General features: G+C 41.0%; 1 protein-coding gene across 9 annotated transcripts in view; it reads left to right on the forward strand.

The window, feature by feature from the left end:
* Positions 1–21992, forward strand: part of LOC122549745 (zinc finger protein 385D-like) — a 1031183-nt gene that overhangs the window by 858180 nt on the left and 151011 nt on the right. For 6 of the 9 annotated variants that reach the window (XM_087987037.1, XM_043689686.2, XM_043689685.2 and 3 more), the window contains one exon: positions 11679–11789. The exons of 2 other annotated variants lie outside the window; for them this stretch is intronic. In XM_087987037.1, the coding sequence (XP_087843163.1) occupies positions 11679–11789 (111 nt within the window). The remainder of the gene's footprint in view (positions 1–11678; positions 11790–21992) is intronic. One more of the 9 variants, XM_087987039.1, reaches the window with a different exon arrangement.

Genomic DNA, 21992 nt, shown 5'->3' on the forward strand with positions numbered 1-21992 from the left:
AACTTACCATAAGCAGCTCCCCCACATTCATAGAAGTGGCCAGCTAAACCTTGCAGTTGCTTACACATTGACTATTGCAGGTCAATGGATTCAATGTTTCCAATCATTGTGGGATGCCCACTCAAAGCGGTTGGAAATGCGTAGAATTCACCAAACACAGGGACAAGGATAGGAAAATTGCATACATCTTTTGCAATACATGGATTTCCAGAAGTGTTGGTCACAGATAGCAGACCATTGTTTCCCAGCAGGGAATTTAAAAGGCATTCAACATATTAGGACAGCTCCATATAATCCATAATCCAAAAGAGCAGAACAAATTTTGAAGGCAGGCTTAAAGAAACAGCCTGTGGCCTCACTCCATACCAAGCTGTCCCAGCTCCTATTTGATGATCGGACCGCCTTTCATGCAGCTACAGTGGTATCTCCAGTAGAGGGGGAGAAGACTCCACATCAGGTTCAATCTGATTTTCCCACCTTTTGGGTGAAGGGAAAAGTAGCATCAGGAATATCAATGCCAGACACCAGACTCCGCTAAGTGAGAGAGAGAATTTACTTCAGGGATGAAACCTGATGCAGGAGATATGCAAATGGCCCTGCATGGGTAAGAGGCATGGTTGACATGAGGTCATGTCCAGTGACATATCAAGTTCAGGTAGGTGCGATGTTCTTAAACAAGCATGTGACCATACGAAAGCTGCATACGAAAGGAGTAAAATATATCTGGTCTTTCAGAACAATCAGAAAGACTGGAAAAACCTGTGGGTCGCCATCCTCTGTCAAGCATTGAGGAGACTTTGGAATCTGAGATGAACACGGAGCATATCATTGCCTTGATGCCTTTGCGCCCTGAAGAAAAGAATGAATTTCTTCCATGACACTCCGGACACAAGAGGCGAGTTACTAGCGTTACATGCCACCCAATTCAGAGACAGAGGTGCAGGGACCTGACCTGGTGTTAAAATGCCCCTGGAGGAGCTATAAGAAAAAGGACCAGCCTATGCCCTCAGATTCAAAGGTGGAGGAAGTAAATACTTGCAATGAGATCAGCCAGATGACCTCACAGAATTGGGGCTGTTAATCTGGTCCAATCAGGGAGCCCTGGCTGACAGATATAAGCAGGCGTGCCATTCATCCTGTCACTCTGAGAGCTGGCTCTGTAGGAGCTGGATAAGTGTCAAGGACTTTTCACCTGTAAATAAAGTGTGACTTGGTGACTAGGTACCTGCCTCAGGATGTTCATAGAAAAATACAATTGGAAGGAAATGGGGAATGGTAGCTATATTGGTCAAGGATAGTATTGCAGTGTTGGAGAAAGAGAATGTTCCAGAAAGTTCAAGGACCAAATCCTTTTTGTTTGAATGAAGGAACAGAAAGGATGTAATCACATTGTTTGGTGTAGTCCGATGTAGTGGGAAGCATAAAGAGAAATAATCTGCATATATTGAACTTTTTAATTACCCAAATTCAGACCGGGATACTGGTTGTGTAAAAAGTAATGAGGGACAAGTGTTCCCAGATTCCTACATCAGTCTTTGTCCAGTGCAACAAGAAGTGATGTATTGTTGGACCTGGCTCATTGAGATGAGGTGTGACAAATTGATCAAGTACAAGTCTTGGAACATGTAAGAAACAACAATCACTGTGTTGAAAGGTTTAAGATTATATTGGAGAATATCATCAATCAATCCAGAGGAAAACAAAATCAACTGGTGGACGGCCAACTTCAATTGGGCAAATACAGAACCAGGCAGATTAAATCAGAATGGAGTGTTGGTGAGCCTTCAATGAGGAGGTGGTTCGGGTACGGTTAAGGTATGTTCTCTCAAAAGGGAAAGGTAGGACAGACAACCCCAAAGCCCCCAGAGAACAAAGGAGATACAATTTATGATAAAGAATGAAAGGTATCCTTCTGACAGGTGTTAAATGGAAAATACAATTGAGAAACAAGAACAATATAGGATGTCTAAAAGCAAATTAGAGAGGCAAAGAAGAATTATGAGAAAAGACCAGCAGTCAATGTAAAGGGGAATCCCAGAGTCGGCTGTAGACATACGAATAGTGGAAGAAAAATGGTAAGAGGAGGAGTAGGGAGAATTTGGGGCCAAAAAGGAAATTTACACATGTAGGCAAGGGTCACGGATGAGGTATTAAATGAATACTTTGCATTTCTATTTACTAAGGAAAGAATTGCTGCCCAGGAAATGGGGACAGAGAAGGAAACATTGTCACTGGAAAGGCGTAAAATTGATGAGGAAGAAGTGTCAGATAAACTATTGGTACTTAAATTTGACAAGGCATCAGGATTGGATTAGATGCATTCAAGGATATTGGAAGAGTTGAGAATCGAACTCCAGGAGCACTGGTCATAGTCTCTGTCTTCCCTAGACTTTGGAGGTTCCAGATGATTGGAGATTTGCAAATATGTCCTTATTCATAAAGGTTGTAAGCATAAGCCAAGCAAAGGTAGACAATTAAACTTCAATGGTGAGTAAGCTTTAGAAGCAATATTCAGGATAGAATTAGTAGTCACATGGAACAAGGTGAGTTGTTTAGGATGTAATCATTACAAAAGGATGTGAATGCATTGAGAGAGTGCAGAAGAGATTGAAAAGAATGGTTCCTGAGATGAAAAGCTTCAGTTATGAGGATAGATTGGAGAGGTTGGGATTTCTCCTGGACAGCTTAAAAGCTGATCTGTCAGAAATTTTCAAGATCATGAGGGAACAGGATAGCATAGATAGGGAGAAACTCTGCCCGCTTATAAATGATCAAGAGTGAGTGGGTACAGACTTAATGTGATTTTCAAAACAAGCAAATGTGATGTGAGAAAATATGATACATGATCTGAATCAGTAATTTGCTTCCTGGAAAAAAAGTGATAATAGATTCAATTGAGGTATTCAAGAGAGAAAATGTGCAAGGATGCAGGAAAAGAAACAGAAGATCAGATGATGGCCATGCCTTACAGTTAGAGAGCTGGTACAGATACAGTGGGCCAAATGGCCTCCTTCTGTGCCATAACACTTTGTTGATACAGTATTAAGATGCCTTCATTCCATGACATTGCAAGTTCGGAATGTATTTGAAAACTAAAGGCAAACTGGAGGGTAGTTGCTGTGTGTCTTTTCACTAATGACGTGGTATGTGACTTTGGAAATGCATGTTTCATGTTTTCATACTTTTCAGAATGGCTATTTTTGGGTGTTTGATTATCTTCTGCATGATATTAGCTGACAGGTTCCTGATGAACCTGCACCTAGATGGAGACCACATTAGGTTTATCATCAACTTTACTGTGTCATCAAATACATATCAGGGCATGAATAGGGTGAACAGCCAAAGTCTTCTCCCCAGAGTAGAGGAGTCCAAAACTACAGGGCATAGGTCTAAGGTGAGAGGAGAAAGATTTGAAAGGGACCAAAGGGGCAATGTTTTCATGCAAAGGGTGGTGCATGTATGGAATGTATAGAATGAGGAGGTAGTGGAGACTGGTACAATTACAACATTGAAGATGCATCAGGATGAAAAGGAAGGATTTAGAGGAAAGATATGAGCCAAATGCTGGCAAACGGACTAAATTACATTAGGATATCTTGTCGGCATGGATGAGTTGGACAGAAGAGTCTGTTTCTGTGCTGTACATTTCTATGACTTCTCATCATGATGAGCCTGATCTGGAACTGGAATATCATGGGGAAATACAGTCAGAATACTTCACACTTCAAGACTGGCAATATTTTACGATGCTGCAGAATATTGCTTTGTCTCATGATTCTGCATGCACCACACAACAATGTGTAGCAGAACACTTCCATGCAGATCAGGAACACTTAAATCCAATCTGTCATTGGCTCTGATGGTTGTTCCATATTGCTCAATCTTTTATTCACCACAATCCAATTGAGTTCCATGAAATAGAAAAAGGCATTGGCAACACCCACATTTTGGTGGATCAGGAAAACCTACCAAGAAAGTGATTAAAATCTGGCTCATCAATCTGGGAAACAGCAGGAAATATTAATGCAGTTTGGAATAACATACTATCCAGATGGATGCAAGAACCAACATCTCACTGCTAATGCCTCAGCAGAGCTCCCTAGCTTAACATCCCTCAAAGACAGTGGACTGTACTGAACTGAATCTACATGAGGTACGGATGGTGTGGCTACCTGTTCTGTAAGTAGAAATTGGTTGATTGTAACCATGAGTCCTCAGATCATGAAATAAATCATGTCCCACTGTCCATTAAGATCTGCCATGAAAGACACTCATTTCTCTCCCTGTCATCTCAAGAGGCCGTCAAATGGATAGTAAATGTAGGCATCATAATACAACTTAATGTGGTATTCTGGTGGACAATCCGTGTACTTGTGAGCAGCAGGCATAAGATGGAAGCCATGCTGCCATACAGAATGGTGTGCTCAAGCAATGCTTCCACTGACTGCATTATTTTGGAGAAGCTAATCAGTTTTTCAGCAAAGTGGGTTTGAAAATTCATGGTCTGCTTCTTGCTGCTAACCCTCACTATCAGGAATACACAATCCATGCACTACACTGTATGGTGAGCTAGAGGATCAAAAGTATGATGAAGAAGAGGGAAAGATAAAAGAGATCAGACGATACCTAGCCAACCTCTTTCTGGGTAGTTGTTTGTGAATGCTATTCAACTCCCTATGTATCCACAATTTCACACCTTGCTACACTGACACTGGCCATCATGTGTCCTCAAGATTACATCAAAGATACCACAGAATAAACGTTCCAAATCAACTACATAAATTAAGTCGTGCCAATTTGAATCCAAAGGCTTCCTGATCATTCCTCAGTGCCTGTTTTTCATGTTGTTTGTCTATCCTGTTGTACATATACAGCTCCACACCAAGGCCAGTTTGGTTGGAGGAAGGTTGCTGACTTTCACCAGTGGGAGCTGCACTTAGCCTGGCAAGGTGACCTTGAGCAGCTCTGGGCCTTGAGAGTACAGGTTCAGTTTGCACCAACTCCACATCGGTTGTAGAAGTTAGGTTTTACGACAGGTAACAGCAGTGGTGGAGTGGCAGGGGTAGGATGATGTTAAATCCTCGATTGGCCAACTGTGAAACCCTGGGGCAGAGTCTGAGAAATCCTAGTTATGTGTTGGAGGACATATTCCTGGACTGCTGTGACAAGTTGCATGAGTCTTGATTGATAAGGGCAGTTGGTAGGTAGGTGATGGGAATTCTATGATTTAAACCAGGGTGCAGTTGGAAACATATTGCATATGAACGTGGCATTCACTAATTTTGACCACTCTTGGAGGTCATTGAACTTTTTGTGATACTGAATCCAGATCCTCGGGGCTTGACTCCTTGCACTGATGAAGGGCTTTTGCCCGAAACATCAATTTTCCTGCTCCTCGGATGCTGCCTGACTTGCTGTGCTTTTCCAGCACCACTCTAATCTAGAATCTGGTTTCGAGCATCGGCAGTCCTCACTTTTGCCTCCTTGCACTGAATGTCATGGCTACCTACTACCATCACCTTCTCAGCAGGATCTTGATCGTCTTCTTGTCACATCCTCCACCAAAGCCTCCAACAATTGACTGAAAGCCTACGAGTTCATTCTCTCCCATGCTGTTTAGTATTTCCCAGATCAGGGTAGGTTTAAACAGTGCAGGGTAGCTTGAAGTGGGACTGACCATTGGCCCCTTGCTGATACACCCAACTAACCACAGCACAGTTAGCAATGACTGGATGCTGGAATTACTGAAATATGCAGGCAGCACAAAATTGGTGTGTATATCACAATTTTAATCCTCATTTATTGGTTTTTATCAAGTTTAACCCCCTGACTTCCTCAAGTGGTATAAGTGGCAGAATCACTAATATGAATCCATAAATTACTGTTTGTAATGAAATATTGAACCAACTTACATGAAATTACTTTTCAATGCACTTGGGGAGTTACCTCATTTATATAATGTGCATCTACAATCGAACAGTGAAATAAATTTAAGAAATCCTGCATTTTTTACTATAAATCTGTTGCTTGCAAATGAGTACAACCAATATTTACACCTACTGTAATCTCTTTGTGATTATGATTTCAATAATTTTCAAACAGCAAAGATATAGGGAAGCTGCAGCTACGTATTCCCACCTACCCCTGCCAAAGGGCAGCACGGTGGCTCAGTGGTTAGCACTGCTGCCTCACAGTACCAGGTTTGATTCCAGCTTCGGGCGACTGTCTGTGTGGAGTTTGCACATTCTCTGCATGGGTTCCCTCCGGGTGCTCTGGTTTACTCCCACAGTCACAAAGGTGTGCAGGTCAGGTGAATTGGCCATGCTAAATTGCCCAAAGTGTTAGGTGCGTTAGTCTGGGTGGGTTACTCTTCGAAGGGTCGGTGTGGACTGGTTGGGCCGAAGGGCCTGTTTCCACACTGTAGGGAATCTAATCTAATCAAAAGTTGCTGATAATACAATAAAGTCCACACTGAGAAAAAGTTTGCACTTGTGTATCATTTTTTGCATCCTTGGGATATATCAAAAATGTTTCAAGCTGTAAAACTCTGATGCAATGTTGTTATATTGGCAGCAAGTTAACAGATTCACACTCAGTAATGCATAGACCATACAAGCTGGTTTTTCTGGAGTTAGTTGAGGGAACGATGTAAGAGAAGCAGCAAGAGAATATGATGTTCCTTTTTGAGTTGTCCCAGATGATCTTTTGCAGGTAAAGCTTTAGTTTAAAGTCTCAGCAGAAATACAACACCTTTAACAATGCAGGATTATTTTAGTATCACACACTCAGGTATCAGCTAGGATTACGTGTTCACTCCACAACACTGATTCAGGGACAGGAGAGCCACTTATTGACCCAGGGTGATAGACATCTTACTGAAGTGTATTTTATTTAAATTGCTCTGGACAGCCAATGAATCTAATTGTAATATAGGCGAATCAAGCATTTTAATTATTGTTTAGATGTGGGCCTTGCTAGCTGGGTCAGCATGTATTCCTGTCCCTAGTTGCCCTTGACAAGATGGTGGTGAGCTGCCCTCTTGAGACACTGGAGTCCATTTGGTGTAGGTAGACCACAACATAATTAGGAAGGGAATATCCAGGATTTTAATCTTTAATTGACATTGAAGGAATGGTGATATGCTTCCAAATCAAGATAGTGAGTGGCTTGGAGGGGCACTTGCAGACAGTGGTATTCCCATGTATCTGCTGTCCCTGTCCTTCAAAGTGGAAGGTACTGTCTAAGGATCTTTCTCCAGTGCATCTGGTAGATATTGGCAGCAGTGGGGATTGAGTGTGGGTGATGGAAGGAGTGGAATATTTGTGCTAGTGGTGCTATTCATATGAACTCCTTTGTGCTGGATAGTGTTAAGCATTTTGAGTGTTGTTGGAGCTGCACTTATCCAGGCAAATAAGAAATATTCAATCACATTCCTGACTTGCGCTTTGTATATGGTGGGCAAGCTCTGGGGAGTCAACAATTAAGTTATTTGATGCAATATTCAGAACCTCTGACCTGCTCATGTAGCCACTGTATTTGTATCCAGCTAATCCGGTTCAGTTTCTGGTCAATGGTAGCATATGAGATTTGATAGTGGACCACTCATTGATGGTAATACCGTTGGATTTCAAAAGGCAATGGATATATTGTCTCTTATTGGAGATCTCTTTGGAAGTCTCTTATTGTCTCTTATTTGAGCCCACATTCCTGATGAAGAGCTTATGCTCGAAATGTTGGCTCTCTTTCTCCTCAAATGCTGCCTGACTGGCTGTGCTTTTCCAGTGCCACACTTTTTGACTCTTATTGGAGATGACCATTGTGTGGCATGAATATCAATTATAGCTTTTAAGCCCAAGCTTAGTATTTATCTAGGTCTTACTGCATTTGGATATGGACTACTTCAGTAACTGAGGAGTTGTGAATAGTATTGAACATTGTGCAATCATTGGTGATTGTTCCAACTTCTGACCTTATAATGGAAGGAAGATCATTGATGAAGCAGCTGAAGATGTTTGGGTCTAGGACAACACCCTGAGTATACAGTACAATTTAAACTGATTGGCATGTAGTGTTTCTGAAGTATGTAAATAAATACTCTGTATAGCCCTCTGTGCGATCGGATTTATAAAGAACCTCATTAGTTTTTATTGTTTCAGCATAGCACCATACTCAGATGTACAGTCCTACAGTAGGACCAACTGGCATTAACTGAAAGCATGATATATTTGTTCTCTGGATGTGCACATCATTGGTAAGGGGTTTATTGACCAGTCCTAACTGCTCTTGAGTACATGCTATTGAGCCATCTTCTTGAATTACTGCAATCAATGTGCTCTACATATGTCAACAGTACTGATACGTTAGTGATTTCTGGGACTCTGACAATGTGCAACTTAGGAAAATGTGTGACCTGGATAAGTGGTGTTACAATGATTCTACCGCCATTCTAGGTGGCAGAGATCATGGGTTGGCAAAGTGTCTGCAAAACTTTGACATGTTGCTGTAGTGTATCTTGTAGATCATTGCAGTCAGTCTCCAACAGTGGTAGAGGACTGGATGTGTAACATGCTAAAAAAACTAGAAGGTTAAGGTAGTGGATGAGTTGGAAATAAAGCAAAGATCATAATGTTGGAGCTGCACTCATTCAGGCACTTTGAGAGTACTCCATCACACTCCTGACTAGTACTTTGTAGATGGTGAGAAAGACTTGGAGCTGTCAAGGGTGAATCACCCAGCTTCTGACTTGCTCATGTCGCCACAATATATATGTGACTCTAGGATTTTGAAAGTGATTTGTATTGATGATGATACAGTGAATGTCAAGAAGTGATGGTTAGACTCTCACTTAAGAGATGCTCATTCCTGGCACTTGTAACTTCTCACTTCTCAGCCCAAGTCTGAACATTGACTAGGTCTTGCTGCATAGGCATAAGTCTTCTTCGGTGTCTGATGCAATCAATCTCTATCAGTTCTTCAAAAGCAAACATGGACGTTCTTATGTTGCATGACTGGCTTGCCAGGTAATTGTGGCACATGTTTAAGAAGCATAGACCCCTGAGTTATTGCTCTCTTTCCAATTATAACACCTCATACAGACAGGACAAAATATGCTCTGCCCCTCTGCCATCACCACACAGACTACTGGGCATTTCTAGTTGTTGAGAGTGAGTGAGACTATGTGTGTATGCAAGGTTGATGAAGAATGGAAAATATTTTGATGATTCTGTATGAAATTTTACATTGTCAGACCTGTGCTACATCTGTTGTAGCTTGAGTTCCTTGGACTCCTTCATTTTATTAGGAAACATCTGTCACCTTGATGATGAGTTGACTGCATATCAGTCTCCATTTCTGTAATGTTGCTGTGTCTGAAAGCCCCTTCTGTTTCTGTTTGATTTGCAATCAGTACTGCCTAACAGTGAGGACTGGTGCAGAATTTGATCAGATGATTAGGCAGCCGTCTGGGATAAGCTGCCAATTTGTGTTTTCTTTCTCATTTTTAAAATTATCTCTGCACTAAACTGGTTGGATGGTTAGTTTTGTTCAACCTATATATGAATATTAAACTAATGTGATTGAAAAGGAAGTCCGAGCAAATTTTTGTGGTCAAGGTGACTGAGAAAGATTTCATCATTTGTTACAGTTAGTTTTTTATGTTATTGCCAAGGTACGTAATGAAGTTGTCATCAACATTCACTCCCTTTATCACTAATGCAATATTTTTGCAATATGTCCGACCTACAAAATGCACATCAACAATTCACCAAGATGCTTTTAATAGCGCCTCCAAAACCCCTAACCTAGAAGAATGGCAGCTGACACTCAGGAACACCACCACCTACAATTTTCCCTCCAAAATCCCATACCATCCTGACTAGGAAATATGTCACCCTTCTTTCACTGTTGGAGTGTTAAAGTTCTGGCATCCCCTTGCTAATAGCAGCCTGGTCTACCTACACTACATGGACTAGGTAAGTTGAAGCAGGTGTTGAAGCACCTTCCCAACCTCAACTAAGGATGGGAAATAAATGTTGATCTTCCCACTGACACTCACTCTTTGTTTGTTCACTTTGGGGATGTAAATGTTGGAGTAATAACAGTTGTTATTGTTATCTCTTGTTTATATTTTCCTTGACTATTTTATGCATAGTGAGATGAAGAATGTCAGTGGTTCCAGCAGTCAGGACAGGACAATGCATCAGACAACAATTCTATGCAGTAGCATTCCTTTTACTCTCCTATCAATTACCTTCAACACTTGAATGTCTTTCTCCTCTGTCATAATGATCAGAACTGATCTGACCTGCACAGTACAGTTTGAGAATGAACTGCCTCTGGCTTTCATTTGGCTGTTTCGTTATTCAGTATTTCAGTTGTTACCTGGACTGCTTTGCATTGGTTGGATCTGTTGAATGTTGTTACTGTTAAGATTCCTGGTGTTTTCTTTTACTTTTGTCCTTCACTTTTTTAACATCATTATGGAATAGATGTGCTACCCTGAAACTAAAACTGAAAAAAAGCATCAGCATAAAATTGGTGGAAGATGTAGTCCTGACTTGAACTATGTTGGAAGATGGAAACAGTTTCCACCTTGACTGAGAGGCTTAAATTTAATTGGTAGGAGATGGGGGATAAGAAAAGGGCTGAAATATCAAAAGTGAGTAGAAATGAATAAAAGCTCACTGAAGCATCCTAACCAGGTCAAGGTGATGAAAGTGTTGATGACTATCTTTTCCTATGCAGTCTGCTAGCTGTGTGATAAGCAACTGAATGGGTCACAAGGAATTTTGGCAATCTGTGTGCTGGATAAAGATCTTCAATTCCTTGACTTAAAATTGCACACCATAACCAGGTCTTTTTTGACTAGTCTATCAAAATTCCTATTAGGTCTCTCAACCATCACTTCAAAGAAAACCAGAAATTAAAAGCCGTCACCTATAATATGGTCAAATGTTGGCTGATACCAGTGACATCGCATTCATTTATAATAGCTATACAATTGATCGTTGAATCACAATAATTTCTCTTCTGACATTTTTAAAGGGGCCTTTATATGTCTGCACCAAAATTAGCCAAACAATCAGCATTGAATGCTGGGGCTTCAACCTCCAGCTTGGCTGTTTCTGAAGCTTAAAAGATTCACATTAAAAACGAACTGCTGTGCCAGAGGTACTCTCCATTTTAACTGTTGACCTCCACGAGCAGCTATTATGTTACAATTGCTCACATTACTTCTATTCTTGCTGGATTTTAAAAAAAGTGTTGTGGATTCAAAAATGTTAGGCGCAGCATAGGTTGGAAAATGGAGTACCAACTAAATATGCAAGAATGTTAACAAATAAGTGTAGGTCCTCAGTTCATTATGCAAAAATCTTGTCAGTGTGGGAAGACGCTGAAAGAAGATGAAACACTTGGCTGGAGGGAGGGTATGAAGAAAAGCCAAACTCTTCTGGCTTTTCTAACAATCCGTTGAATGACACTAGCAAAATCCCAGAAGCGATTCACTTAACTATTCCCAGAATCAGGTTTAATATACGAAAAAAGAGGAGAACGTTTACAGAGAGAAAAGGTGCAGCAAATGAACATCTTTAAAATACACAACAACATTTTAGTAAGTCAGGCTGTGACCTTTGAAGAAGATAAAGAAATCTAATTGAATTTCTTGTCCTTTTTCACAGATGGACCCAGTTCAGAAAGCAGTGATAAATCACACGTTTGGGGTTCCTCTTCCTCCAAGAAGAAAACAAGTAATTTCATGCAACATCTGCCAACTAAGATTTAATTCTGATGTGAGTGTACAAGGGACAAGGGTGCACTTGAGCCCATAGCTAATTGCTCCAGAGATGACACACAATACCCTGATGAACATGAGGCAAAAGCAAACATTCTACTGGCACATGAACTTGGAATGGCATGTTCTAGAGATTTTATGGCTGGTACTCTGTTGTAGAAACAAGTTCCTCTGTAGTTGCATCTGGTTATTTTATATTGCAACGCTGGAGCCTCACTAAATTATTGCTAATTTATTTTGTTAATAACCTGCACTAAAATAATAGAGAAATTATGACAACGTGAATGTGATGTTCAGATTTAGGACCTTGGAGAGAAACGTTCTGGTGTGTTGTCATTGCCAGTTATTTTGCAGATGAAGAATTTTTTGACCCATTCAGCATCTTATCTCAGTCATCTATCACTTTCTGTCATGGATGAGCTGCAGTTCAGATTTGTTGTTCAAACTCACCAGTGCGAAAAATGTTGCACCTGGAGGCTTTAGAAAACATTCTCAAGAAAAAACATGTAGCAGTTCCTAGCTTTGTACAGTTCACACAGCGATGTCTTAGGTGTATTGTATCTGTGAAATTCTACAAACACCGGTCTTTTAATTCAGCACTAGTCGCATTTAAAAAACAATTGAGTTACCCTAAGGTCAAATTTAGGCATTGCTAAAACACATTAACAGAACCTTCTAAGGCATTTGAAAAGATTGCTATTGCCAATTATGTCAGTGGTTTCAGACACGTTAAAAAGGACAGGAAAAGATTTGTGCTTGAGTTTTAACAATGTATAAAGCTAAACTCCCTCAACAGACTTATGAGAAATGTTACATTCAGCCACTTTCAGAATATTGTGTGCTGGAAAATTCTGGTCTCCCTCCGATCGGAAGAATGTTGTGAAACTTGAAAGGGTTCAGGAAAGATTTACAAGGATGTTAACAGGTTGGAGGGTTTGAGGTATTAGGAGAGGCTGAACAGGCTGGGGCTGTTTTCCCAGTGCGTCAGAGACTGAGGGGTGACCTTGAAGAGTTTATAAAATCATGATGGTCATGGATAGGGTAAATAGACAGGGTCTTTTCCCTTGGGTGGGGGAGTCCAGAACTAGAGGGCATAGGTTTAGGGTGAGAGGGGAAAGATTTGTAAGGGACCTAAGGGGCAATTTCTTTGTGCAGAGGGTGATGCATGTATAGAATGAGTTGCCAGAGGAAGTGGTGGAGGCTAGTACAATTATAACATTTAAAAGGCAACTGGTTGGGCACATGAATAGAAAAGGGTGTAGAGGAATGTGGACCAAGTGCTAGCAAATGGGACTAGCTTGATTTAGGATTTCTGTTGGCATAGATGAGTTGGCCCGAAGGATATCTCTTTCTGTGCTGTACACCTCTGTGACTCTGACTGTAAAAGAGTTGATAGCAACATGGATACAAAATTGGCTGAGTGCTTGTAAATAATGGTCAATGTATTATTTTCGGGCTGGAGGACGATTTGAGTGGAGTTCCCAGGAATTGGTATTGTGACCCTTGCTTTTCTTGATATTTATGTTAATGATCTAGATCTTGGTGGGCAGGGGCAATTTCAAAGTTTACTGATGACACAACACTTAGAAGAATTGTAAACTGTGAGGATGACAGTGTGGAACTCCAAAAGGATGTTGACAAGTTGGTGAAGTGGGCAGGTGAGTTGCAGTACAGAGAAGAATGAGATTCTGCATTTTGGTAGGAAGAACATTGAAAGACAATATAAAATAGGGGGTTAAATTCTGAGGGGAAGTGTAAGAGTAAAGGTACCTGGGTATGCATGTGCACAGGTCTTTGAAAGTAGCAGGATAGCTAGAGGGAGTAGTAAGCAAGGCATCCAGTGTCATTGGCTTCTTTATAAGGACATACAGTACAAGAACAAGGTGGTGATGTTAAACTTGTACAAGATTTGATAGACGTCACCTGGAGTATTGTCCTGGCATCACATTAAAGGAAGGATATGAACACATTGGAGAGAGTGCAGAAGTTATTCACATGAATGGTTCTAGAGATGTGAAACATCAGTTATGTACATAAATTTAAGAAATTGGGACTGTTCACCTCGAAGAGAAGAGGATTAGGAGGAGATTTGATCGAGGTTTACAAACTTGAGAGGGATGGATAGAGTAAGTAGGGAGAAACTGATCCTGCTCATTAGCAAAACAGGAACAAGAAGGTCTTGATTTAAAGTGAACTGCAAAAGCAGCAATGGTGAAGTGGAAAACTCTTTTCACTCGACAAGTGGTTAAGGCATGGAATGCACTGTCTTGAAGTGTAGCGGAGGGTGTTTCACCTGAAGCATTGAAGAGGGAATGGGATGATTAATTGGATAAAAATAATGTGCAACGATACAGGGATAAAACAAGAGATTGGCATTAGGTAGTAATGTTGATTTAACAAGCTGGTCCAGACACAGTGTCTTGAGTGGCCTTCTGTGCTGTAACACTCCTGTGTTTCTGTGATTTTGTGAAGTACTATAAAAGTAAAGTGTAGTCATTGCAGAAGGAATTATGAGTTTTTTGCGAGTGAGTCCTTGATTTATTTTTAAAGTGCAACAAATTTGTTATTTGGAGAGAGAATGTAAACAAAATAGTCATGAGTCATTTATATGAAAATAAGATCCTGTGTAAATGACAGACAACAAACAGAGGCACATTTTACATCATTACATTAGTTCATTTACATTGTAAATCAAGCTTTGGATAATCTTCCAGAGTGAAAGAATGAACTTTATGATTGTGGCACATCAATCAAAAAGTTCTGCTGACATTATAACACAGCTAATCTATGGTTTGACTTATTGCTGAATGTTAATAGCCAGCAAATCAGATGGAAGAATCACTACGACAACTCCACCTTCTTTATAAGGGACCACAGGAAAGGTTACATACATATCTTCCAAAACATACCAGGATCTCACAGGCACTCTGATATTGTACTACTCTGTCACATACCCATGCTTCCTATTGGATTTGCAAAATTACATAGAAAAACATTGAATAAGTGTAGAGGAGAGGAGTCTGCAGCAGCAAACTGAATGAACATTCATGCTGGGAATTTGAGTGCTCACTTTGGGAAAGCATAGAGATTGCCTTATGTGTTGCAGATAGAGATCCTCCTTAACTCCAGGTAGGACAGCTATATTTTTGCTGTTGTCCAAGGGATTCCACTTTAATGGAGAGGAGATGGGTCCTTACAGGTTTTGGGATAGGGTGCAATTATAGGATATTCTCCAACTATGACCAGATAAGTAATTGTGAAATCAGGCAAAGACAATTCACTCAACCAGACAAATGTTGATGTTTGAAAGATTGCTTAATTATATCAATGGTTTCAGACAGGTTGAAAAGGACAAGGAGAGTTTGCTGCTGACTTTTAAATAGCGTCTGTATCTGTGTAAAGGTAAACTTCCTCAGCTTAAGTTTGGCATCAAAATTGCACAGTGGTTCTGTTGGTTCCTACCAAAGGTTTTGGAGGGCAGGTGGGAAGAATCCTTAGTGAAGCCAGGTCTCTTTTGTTTTGATGGTGGTTTTGCAAGATCAGAACCTTCATCTGGTCTCTCGAGATAAATAGCAGTCAGAGCAGTGGACTAGTTGAGGCCAGGTATTCCTGCTCCTTTGGTTGGAAATGCAATGTACCGTTGGAGTTTTTAATAACTTTCTAAATGAGAGATGATGGGTGTGGCATGAGCTAATTTGCTTTTGGGAGCTTGATACAGATGCAATGGATGATTGTCCACTTTCTGGACTGTAGCCATTCATTGATTCTATGATTGTGCTTCCTTCGATTTCATAATTGTCTCCAAAAGGGTACAAGTGGATTCAGACAAATTGTATTGATCTCCAAAGAGCAGCAGTCTTAAAATAAAAAGGTTGCCAATCAGCCCTGTACCCAGAATTTAAGACAGTTGTGGTTGAGATTGTGGAAAAGCTGAGGTAATGACTCATTGGTTGTAATAACACTGGTGTTCATATGAGGTACAGACAGATGGGTGTATCCTGAGTGGAAATTGAGTTGTATGTACAGTTCCACTTACAAAATCAACTTTGGTAAATGCTGGAGGGCAGCAAAGGTTGGAGTACAATCCTGGACCAATCCACTGGCACGGTTATATTGAGGTCTTCCATTGGTCATGTCTTGATTTTGTAGTGCTGATTGGGTGGCGAAGAAAAATAGAACTAAGTTTTATAATGTCTTCTGCCAACCTACGTTAATGCCCATCCCATGTCTAGACATTACTCCCAATGCCTTGTAAAAATGTCTGCTCCTCTTGAACAGAAGAGAATTCAAGTTGTCATGAAATAGAAGTGGCAAAAATGAGTATTTATGCTTTCAGATCACTTATTCAGACAGAGGTTAAGAATGTAGCATAGTCAATGCAGAGCTCCATCAGCTACAGGACAAATGGCTATATGTTTCATTCCTATTATGATCACACTGCTGGAGATTGCCATACTGAAATGCCGCATGTGATTTCATTTCAGCGCTTATGTAGCCGTAAGTCAGCCTGGATGCCTTGGCAAATCGGTATGCATTGTACAGTGTATGAAAGAAGCAATTGGACAGAGATAAATGTACCTATGCTGCCAGATAGATTTATCAAAAGACCACATCTCAGAATAATAGATGAGTGATAAGCTCACCACTGTAATATAATGTTAAGTTTTCTTGATGGATAAAGCACATCTTCTGAGATTCTATGAAGTTTTACATTTATATGATGTTCAATACATAAAAATGAACATTACTTTCAATGCATAACATTTGTTCATTTTCAATGCTGAGTTTTTTTATCATGTGGAAGAGAAGTGAGACATATTTGACATCTCACAGGGACATTGATCCACGTTCCATATCTGTTCAATGGCAGATCCTCTGCCTATGTCAGCTGATTGACAGAGACCAACCTTCTATTAATTAGAAACTTCATAACAATTGTTACGATCCCAGCTGATGGTATCATTGGACAACTCAAATCACAGGATAAAACTGGGCTTTGTAAAGTCAGAGTTTTTTGATTTTTGCAGTTAGCCAGCATGGTGGTTACTGAATGAAATACTTTTACACAAGACTGCAGATGGTTTTTAACAACAGAACATAACTTTGTTACACAAAAGTAAGTACAAAAAAAAGCCCGGTTCTATCCATATTTATACATATGCATTTACTAAATTTAAAAACATTACCTGTTTCCAAACAAGATATGTTATGCACACTCAAGAACGGAGAAATTACCACTCCCCCTACCCCCCCCCCCCCCCCCCCCTCCCCACCCCCACCCCCCGCCAACTCTTCAGTTTCTATTTAACTGAATCCTTCCAGGTTTTTACCCATTGGCTGTGGAAATAATCTGATGATTCTTTTCTGACATTCTGCTGTTATAAATGAATCTAAGGGTCTGTACTTTCTCAATTGTAATAACCTGCAGATTTCTACCCAAACTCTCCCAGCCTGGAAGATTCACAAATTAAACACCTTTTGCGATGGGGAAGCACAGTAGTTCAGGGATCTGCATTTAATGCCATACTCTGTGTGGAGATTGCACATTCTCCCTGTGTCTGCGTGGGTTTTCTCCAGGTGCTCCAGTTTCCTCCCACAGTCCAAAGATGTGCATGTTAGGTGGATTGGCCATGCTAAATTTCCCATAATGTCCAGGGATGTGCAGGTTAGGTGGATTCACCATGGGAAATTCAGGGTTACAGGGAGAGGGTAGGGGGTGGAATTGGGTGGGATGGCCTTCGAAGAGTTGGTGTAGACTCGGTTGGCAGAATGGCCTTCTGCCACACTTGAGGGACTCTGTGATTAGATGACTTCTAGTAGAGAAATTAAATCTTGCCTCTGAACTCAATCCCTAATTCTTCTGAACTAAGCTGAAAACCAAGTGAATGGCTCCAAATGTGTTTATCCTATCCATCATAAACCCAGAAGTGGGCGGCACGGTGGCTCAGTGGTTAGTACTGCTGCCTCACAGTGCCAGAGACCCGGGTTCAATTCCCGCCTCAGGCAACTGTCTGAGTGGAGTTTGCACATTCTCCCTGTGTCTGCGTGGGTTTCCTCCAGGTGCTCCAGTTTCCTCCCACAGTCCAACAACGTGCAGGTTAGGTGAGTTGGCCATGCTAAATTGTCTGTAGCGTTAGGGGAATGGGTCTGGGTGGGTTGTTCTTCGGAGGCTCGGTGTGGACTTGTTGGGCCGAAGGGCCTGTTTCCACACTGTAAGTAATCTAATCTAATCTAATCTAAAGTGTAACATCTTTTCTCTAACGCTGTAGGATCTGTATCCACATGGTTATGAGCAATGCTAGATTCAGAGCATTGCTTTAATCTGATTTCCAGATCTTTTTCGCAAAAAAAACCTACTTCATAGAATTGGTGCACATCAGTCTGCCTCACTTTAACAAAACATTCCAAATTTCAAAAACGATCAGGTCGCACATACCTTCCATCACACAATATTATCACCATTTTCAAGTGACAAAGTGTCTGCCTTTTGCAACATACGCAGTTTTGATTTTGAGGTTATTCTGAACACCATAAAGTTTAATCCCAAGGAAGAATATTTGTTCAGCATTTTATTGCCTATGTTGCATTATTTTGCTAGCATTTAGTTTCTCGTGTGCTTTGATGTCATTTAAAATAATTTTGTTTTTGTACCCCCACGTCTGTGCTGCAATCCCTGGGATTCCCAGTGGGAATCTCCTACCTGATATGTTTGGAAATAAGATTAATACAGGGATACCGGATGGGTTGGGCTGCACAATAAGTTCACTGTGCCCACCCGACTCTCCCAACTGGTGCAAAGAAGAGCAAAAAGGAAACGTTGCCTGCAGTATTAGGCATTCATATTATGTATTACATTAGTGAAAGCATTTTGCAGTCATCAATAAGCTCCAAATGGCCACACCCAAGATGACACCAGTGATCATTAAATTTATAATTGCACCTACCTGGTGAGGGAATCATAGAATTCTTATAGTGCAGAAAGAGGCTATTCTGCACAACGAGTCTGCAAAGAGCAACTCACCCAGATCTGCCCATCCACAATAATGCCATATGGGTACTTTTTTTAACTACAGCTAACTCACCTTATCTGCACATCCCTGGACACTATGGCATGGCCAATCTGCCTAACCTGCACATCTTTGGACCGTGGGAAGAACCCATAGTACTGAGAGGAAACCCACGTAGGCACAGGGAGAAAATGCAAACTCCACATAGACAGTGACCCAAGGTTGGAATCAAACCCAGGACTTGGTGCTGTGAGGTAGCAGTGGTAACCACTGAGCCACACTGATGATTCCTGGAGATTTGTTATAGGGCCTGGGTCAGCAAAGAACTAACTGCAGAGTTCCACCTGCAGCTAGGATAGTTGCTCAACTGCTGCCACTATGCCAAGCTTGTCTCTACCTTCCTCTAAGCAAGTTACGATGCAGGTACTGTGATTGACCACTCAGAGGATGTTTCTTTTCCAATTTACTCAGGCAATGCCAGCTCCACTTAAGCAGCAGTCAATCAGGGATGCTAGTTTTTTTTTCTCTCCCACCTGCCAGAGATATCTGCACAATGAGATTCTTTTCCTTTTGTATTTGTCTGTCACATCTTAACCCTCTCTGTGTTTGGCATTTATAATGCCTGAAAGGATTTGACTTCCTTCTGAAACCTTCAATGACTCCAAGAATATTTGTAACTGCCATTTCTTTTCTCCGAAGTTTGAATTCCTCTCTGGGCACAGGAGACGTATCAGAGGACTGAAGTACAGCTGATGTGGTTTCACTTTTTAACAAAGGCGATAGAAATAAACCAGACCATTATAGACTAGAGTGTCTGACATCATCGGTAGGGAAAGTCTGAAAAAGAGAATTAATGTCCACTTGGACAGGCAAGGTTTGATCAGGGACTGTCAAACATTCGTTAGATCACACCTAACGAATCTTGTTGAATTTTCGGAGGAGATGACCAGATTTTAGATGAAAATAGTGCAGTTGATCTAGTTTATATTGATTTCTGCATGGCCTTTGACAAGTCCCATGTGGGAGATTGATAAAGAAGGTTAAAAGCTCATGGGAACCAGGGTAACGTGGTATGTTGGATCTAAAATTGGCTTAGTGGAGGAGACAGGCAGTTTGCAGGACTGGAGGCTGGTATCCAGTGGCTGACCACGGGGATCCCTTATTGCTTGTGATATATCTCAATGATGTCGATGAGGATGTGGTGGTGGGGAGTGATAGCCAGGTTTGCGGATGACATGAAGACTGGCCAGGGTGGCAGTGGCAATGATGGTCTTAAGTTACAGAAGGATGCGCAGATCAATGACATACGGGGTTTAACCCTGATAAGTGTGAGGTGATCCACTTTGGAAGAAGGGACAAGACAAGGGAGCACTCAAAGAATGAAAGGATACTACGAACCTCAGACGAATGGAGGGATCTTGGAGTGGTTGTTCACTGATTCCTCAAGGTGGCAGTTGAAGGTGTTCAGAACACTTGCCTTACAAAAACAGACAGGTTATAATTGGAACTGTGGTTAGGCTGCATCCAGAGTAATGTGTGCAGTTCTGGTCACTGCTCGCACTATAGGAAGGATGTGATCACACTGGAGATTCACCAGGATGTTGCCACAGATGGAACGGTTTAGCTATGGAGCGAAGCTGGACAAGTTTTCTTGAAGGCAGAAAAAGTTGAGAGAGATTTGATAGTGAAGTATAAGATTATGAGGGGTATTGAAAAGATGGCTAGAAAACAATTGCTCACTTTAGTTTCAGGGTCAATAACAAGGGACACACTTTTAAGGTGAAAAGCAGGAGGTTTAGAAAGGAGATATGGAAATACTTTTATCTAGAGGGTGTTAGGAGCCCAGAATGAACTTCCTGGGTGGGTGGTAGATGCAAGTAACCTTCTAATCTTGAAAAGTACTTGGTTGAGCACTTGAAATTTGGCAACATTCAAGGCGATGAGCCAAGTGCTGGAAAGTGGGCCTGCTGTAGATTTAGTGTAGTTTCAGTAGTACAGACCTGATGGATTGAAGGGCCTCTTCTTTACTGTATAATTCTACAATTCTAAGACTTAACTATGAGCTACATGATGTTTTCCTTTCTGACTAGAAGCATGATCCCTGCATCCTGGGCTATTAATTAGCACATTATCACTGATGCAATTAGATCAATAATTGCATCAGTGATTTATAACAGAAATGGGTGAAAGTGAGGACTGCAGATGCTGGAGATTACACCTCATTGCCCGAAAGGTCAATTCTCCTGCTCCTCGGATGCTGTGCTTTTCCAGCACCACACTCTCGACTTATAACAGAAATGGGCCTTGCTATCTTCTGACTGAAAGAGCAATCATGCAGAATCTCCGAGACTTCTTGGCCAGTGTTATTAGTTTTGATTTCTGCTGGTAAACAGTATAAATTGTAACAAATTGGGCAAATATGCCTGATGATTAAACAGGTGTGTTTACATATGCGCAACTGAACTACAAGGTTTTCTAATAGTTTCTAGGTTCAGGTTCTAAATCCAAGGAGATCTTTCCTAATGTATTATGAAATTGATAAGGGGAACTATTCCACATGTGAGGGATTTTTCCTTCTATTTGATGATCCTTATCAGGTTAGCTTTTGTATTGTGAAGGTGATCATAGATCAATTCTATATAGATCAAGTTGATGCTCTGTTGAGGGAATTATATGTAAACCTATGTTTTATTAGATTAGACTCCCTACAGTGTGGAAACAGGCCCTTTGGCCCAGCAAGTCCACACCAATCCTCCAAAGAGTAACCCACCCAAACCCATTTCCCTCTGACTAATGCACCTAACCTATGGGCAATTTAGCATGGCCAATTCACCTGACCTGCACATCTTTGGACTGTGGGAGGAAACTGGAGCACCCGGAGGAAACCCGCACAGACACGGAAGATTGGAACTTTTCTGTTGCGTCACCTGAGATATTGAACTTGGATATATTAAGCTGTTTCATAGGTGTGCCCTTAACTTTCTGTGAATTTGAAACTTGCGAAAATGTCGATATTTTGTAGAAAGAAATGAGCGTGAATTCTCCCTTTAAATGCTGGGGCATTGACGATAACTGGATATTTAAATAACTCTGGGTTAAATTCTGAAGGAGTAGCCAGTCACACACAAGCACACAAAAATGAACAAATCGTACTGTTTGAATTGTGTGGCTTGATCAGCCTGCCTACTGACTCT

Source organism: Chiloscyllium plagiosum, unplaced genomic scaffold, assembly GCF_037043375.1.
Source record: "Chiloscyllium plagiosum isolate Xiang-an unplaced genomic scaffold, Cpla_swu_hap1 HiC_scaffold_5, whole genome shotgun sequence".
In the NCBI taxonomy this organism is placed as follows: domain Eukaryota; kingdom Metazoa; phylum Chordata; class Chondrichthyes; order Orectolobiformes; family Hemiscylliidae; genus Chiloscyllium; species Chiloscyllium plagiosum.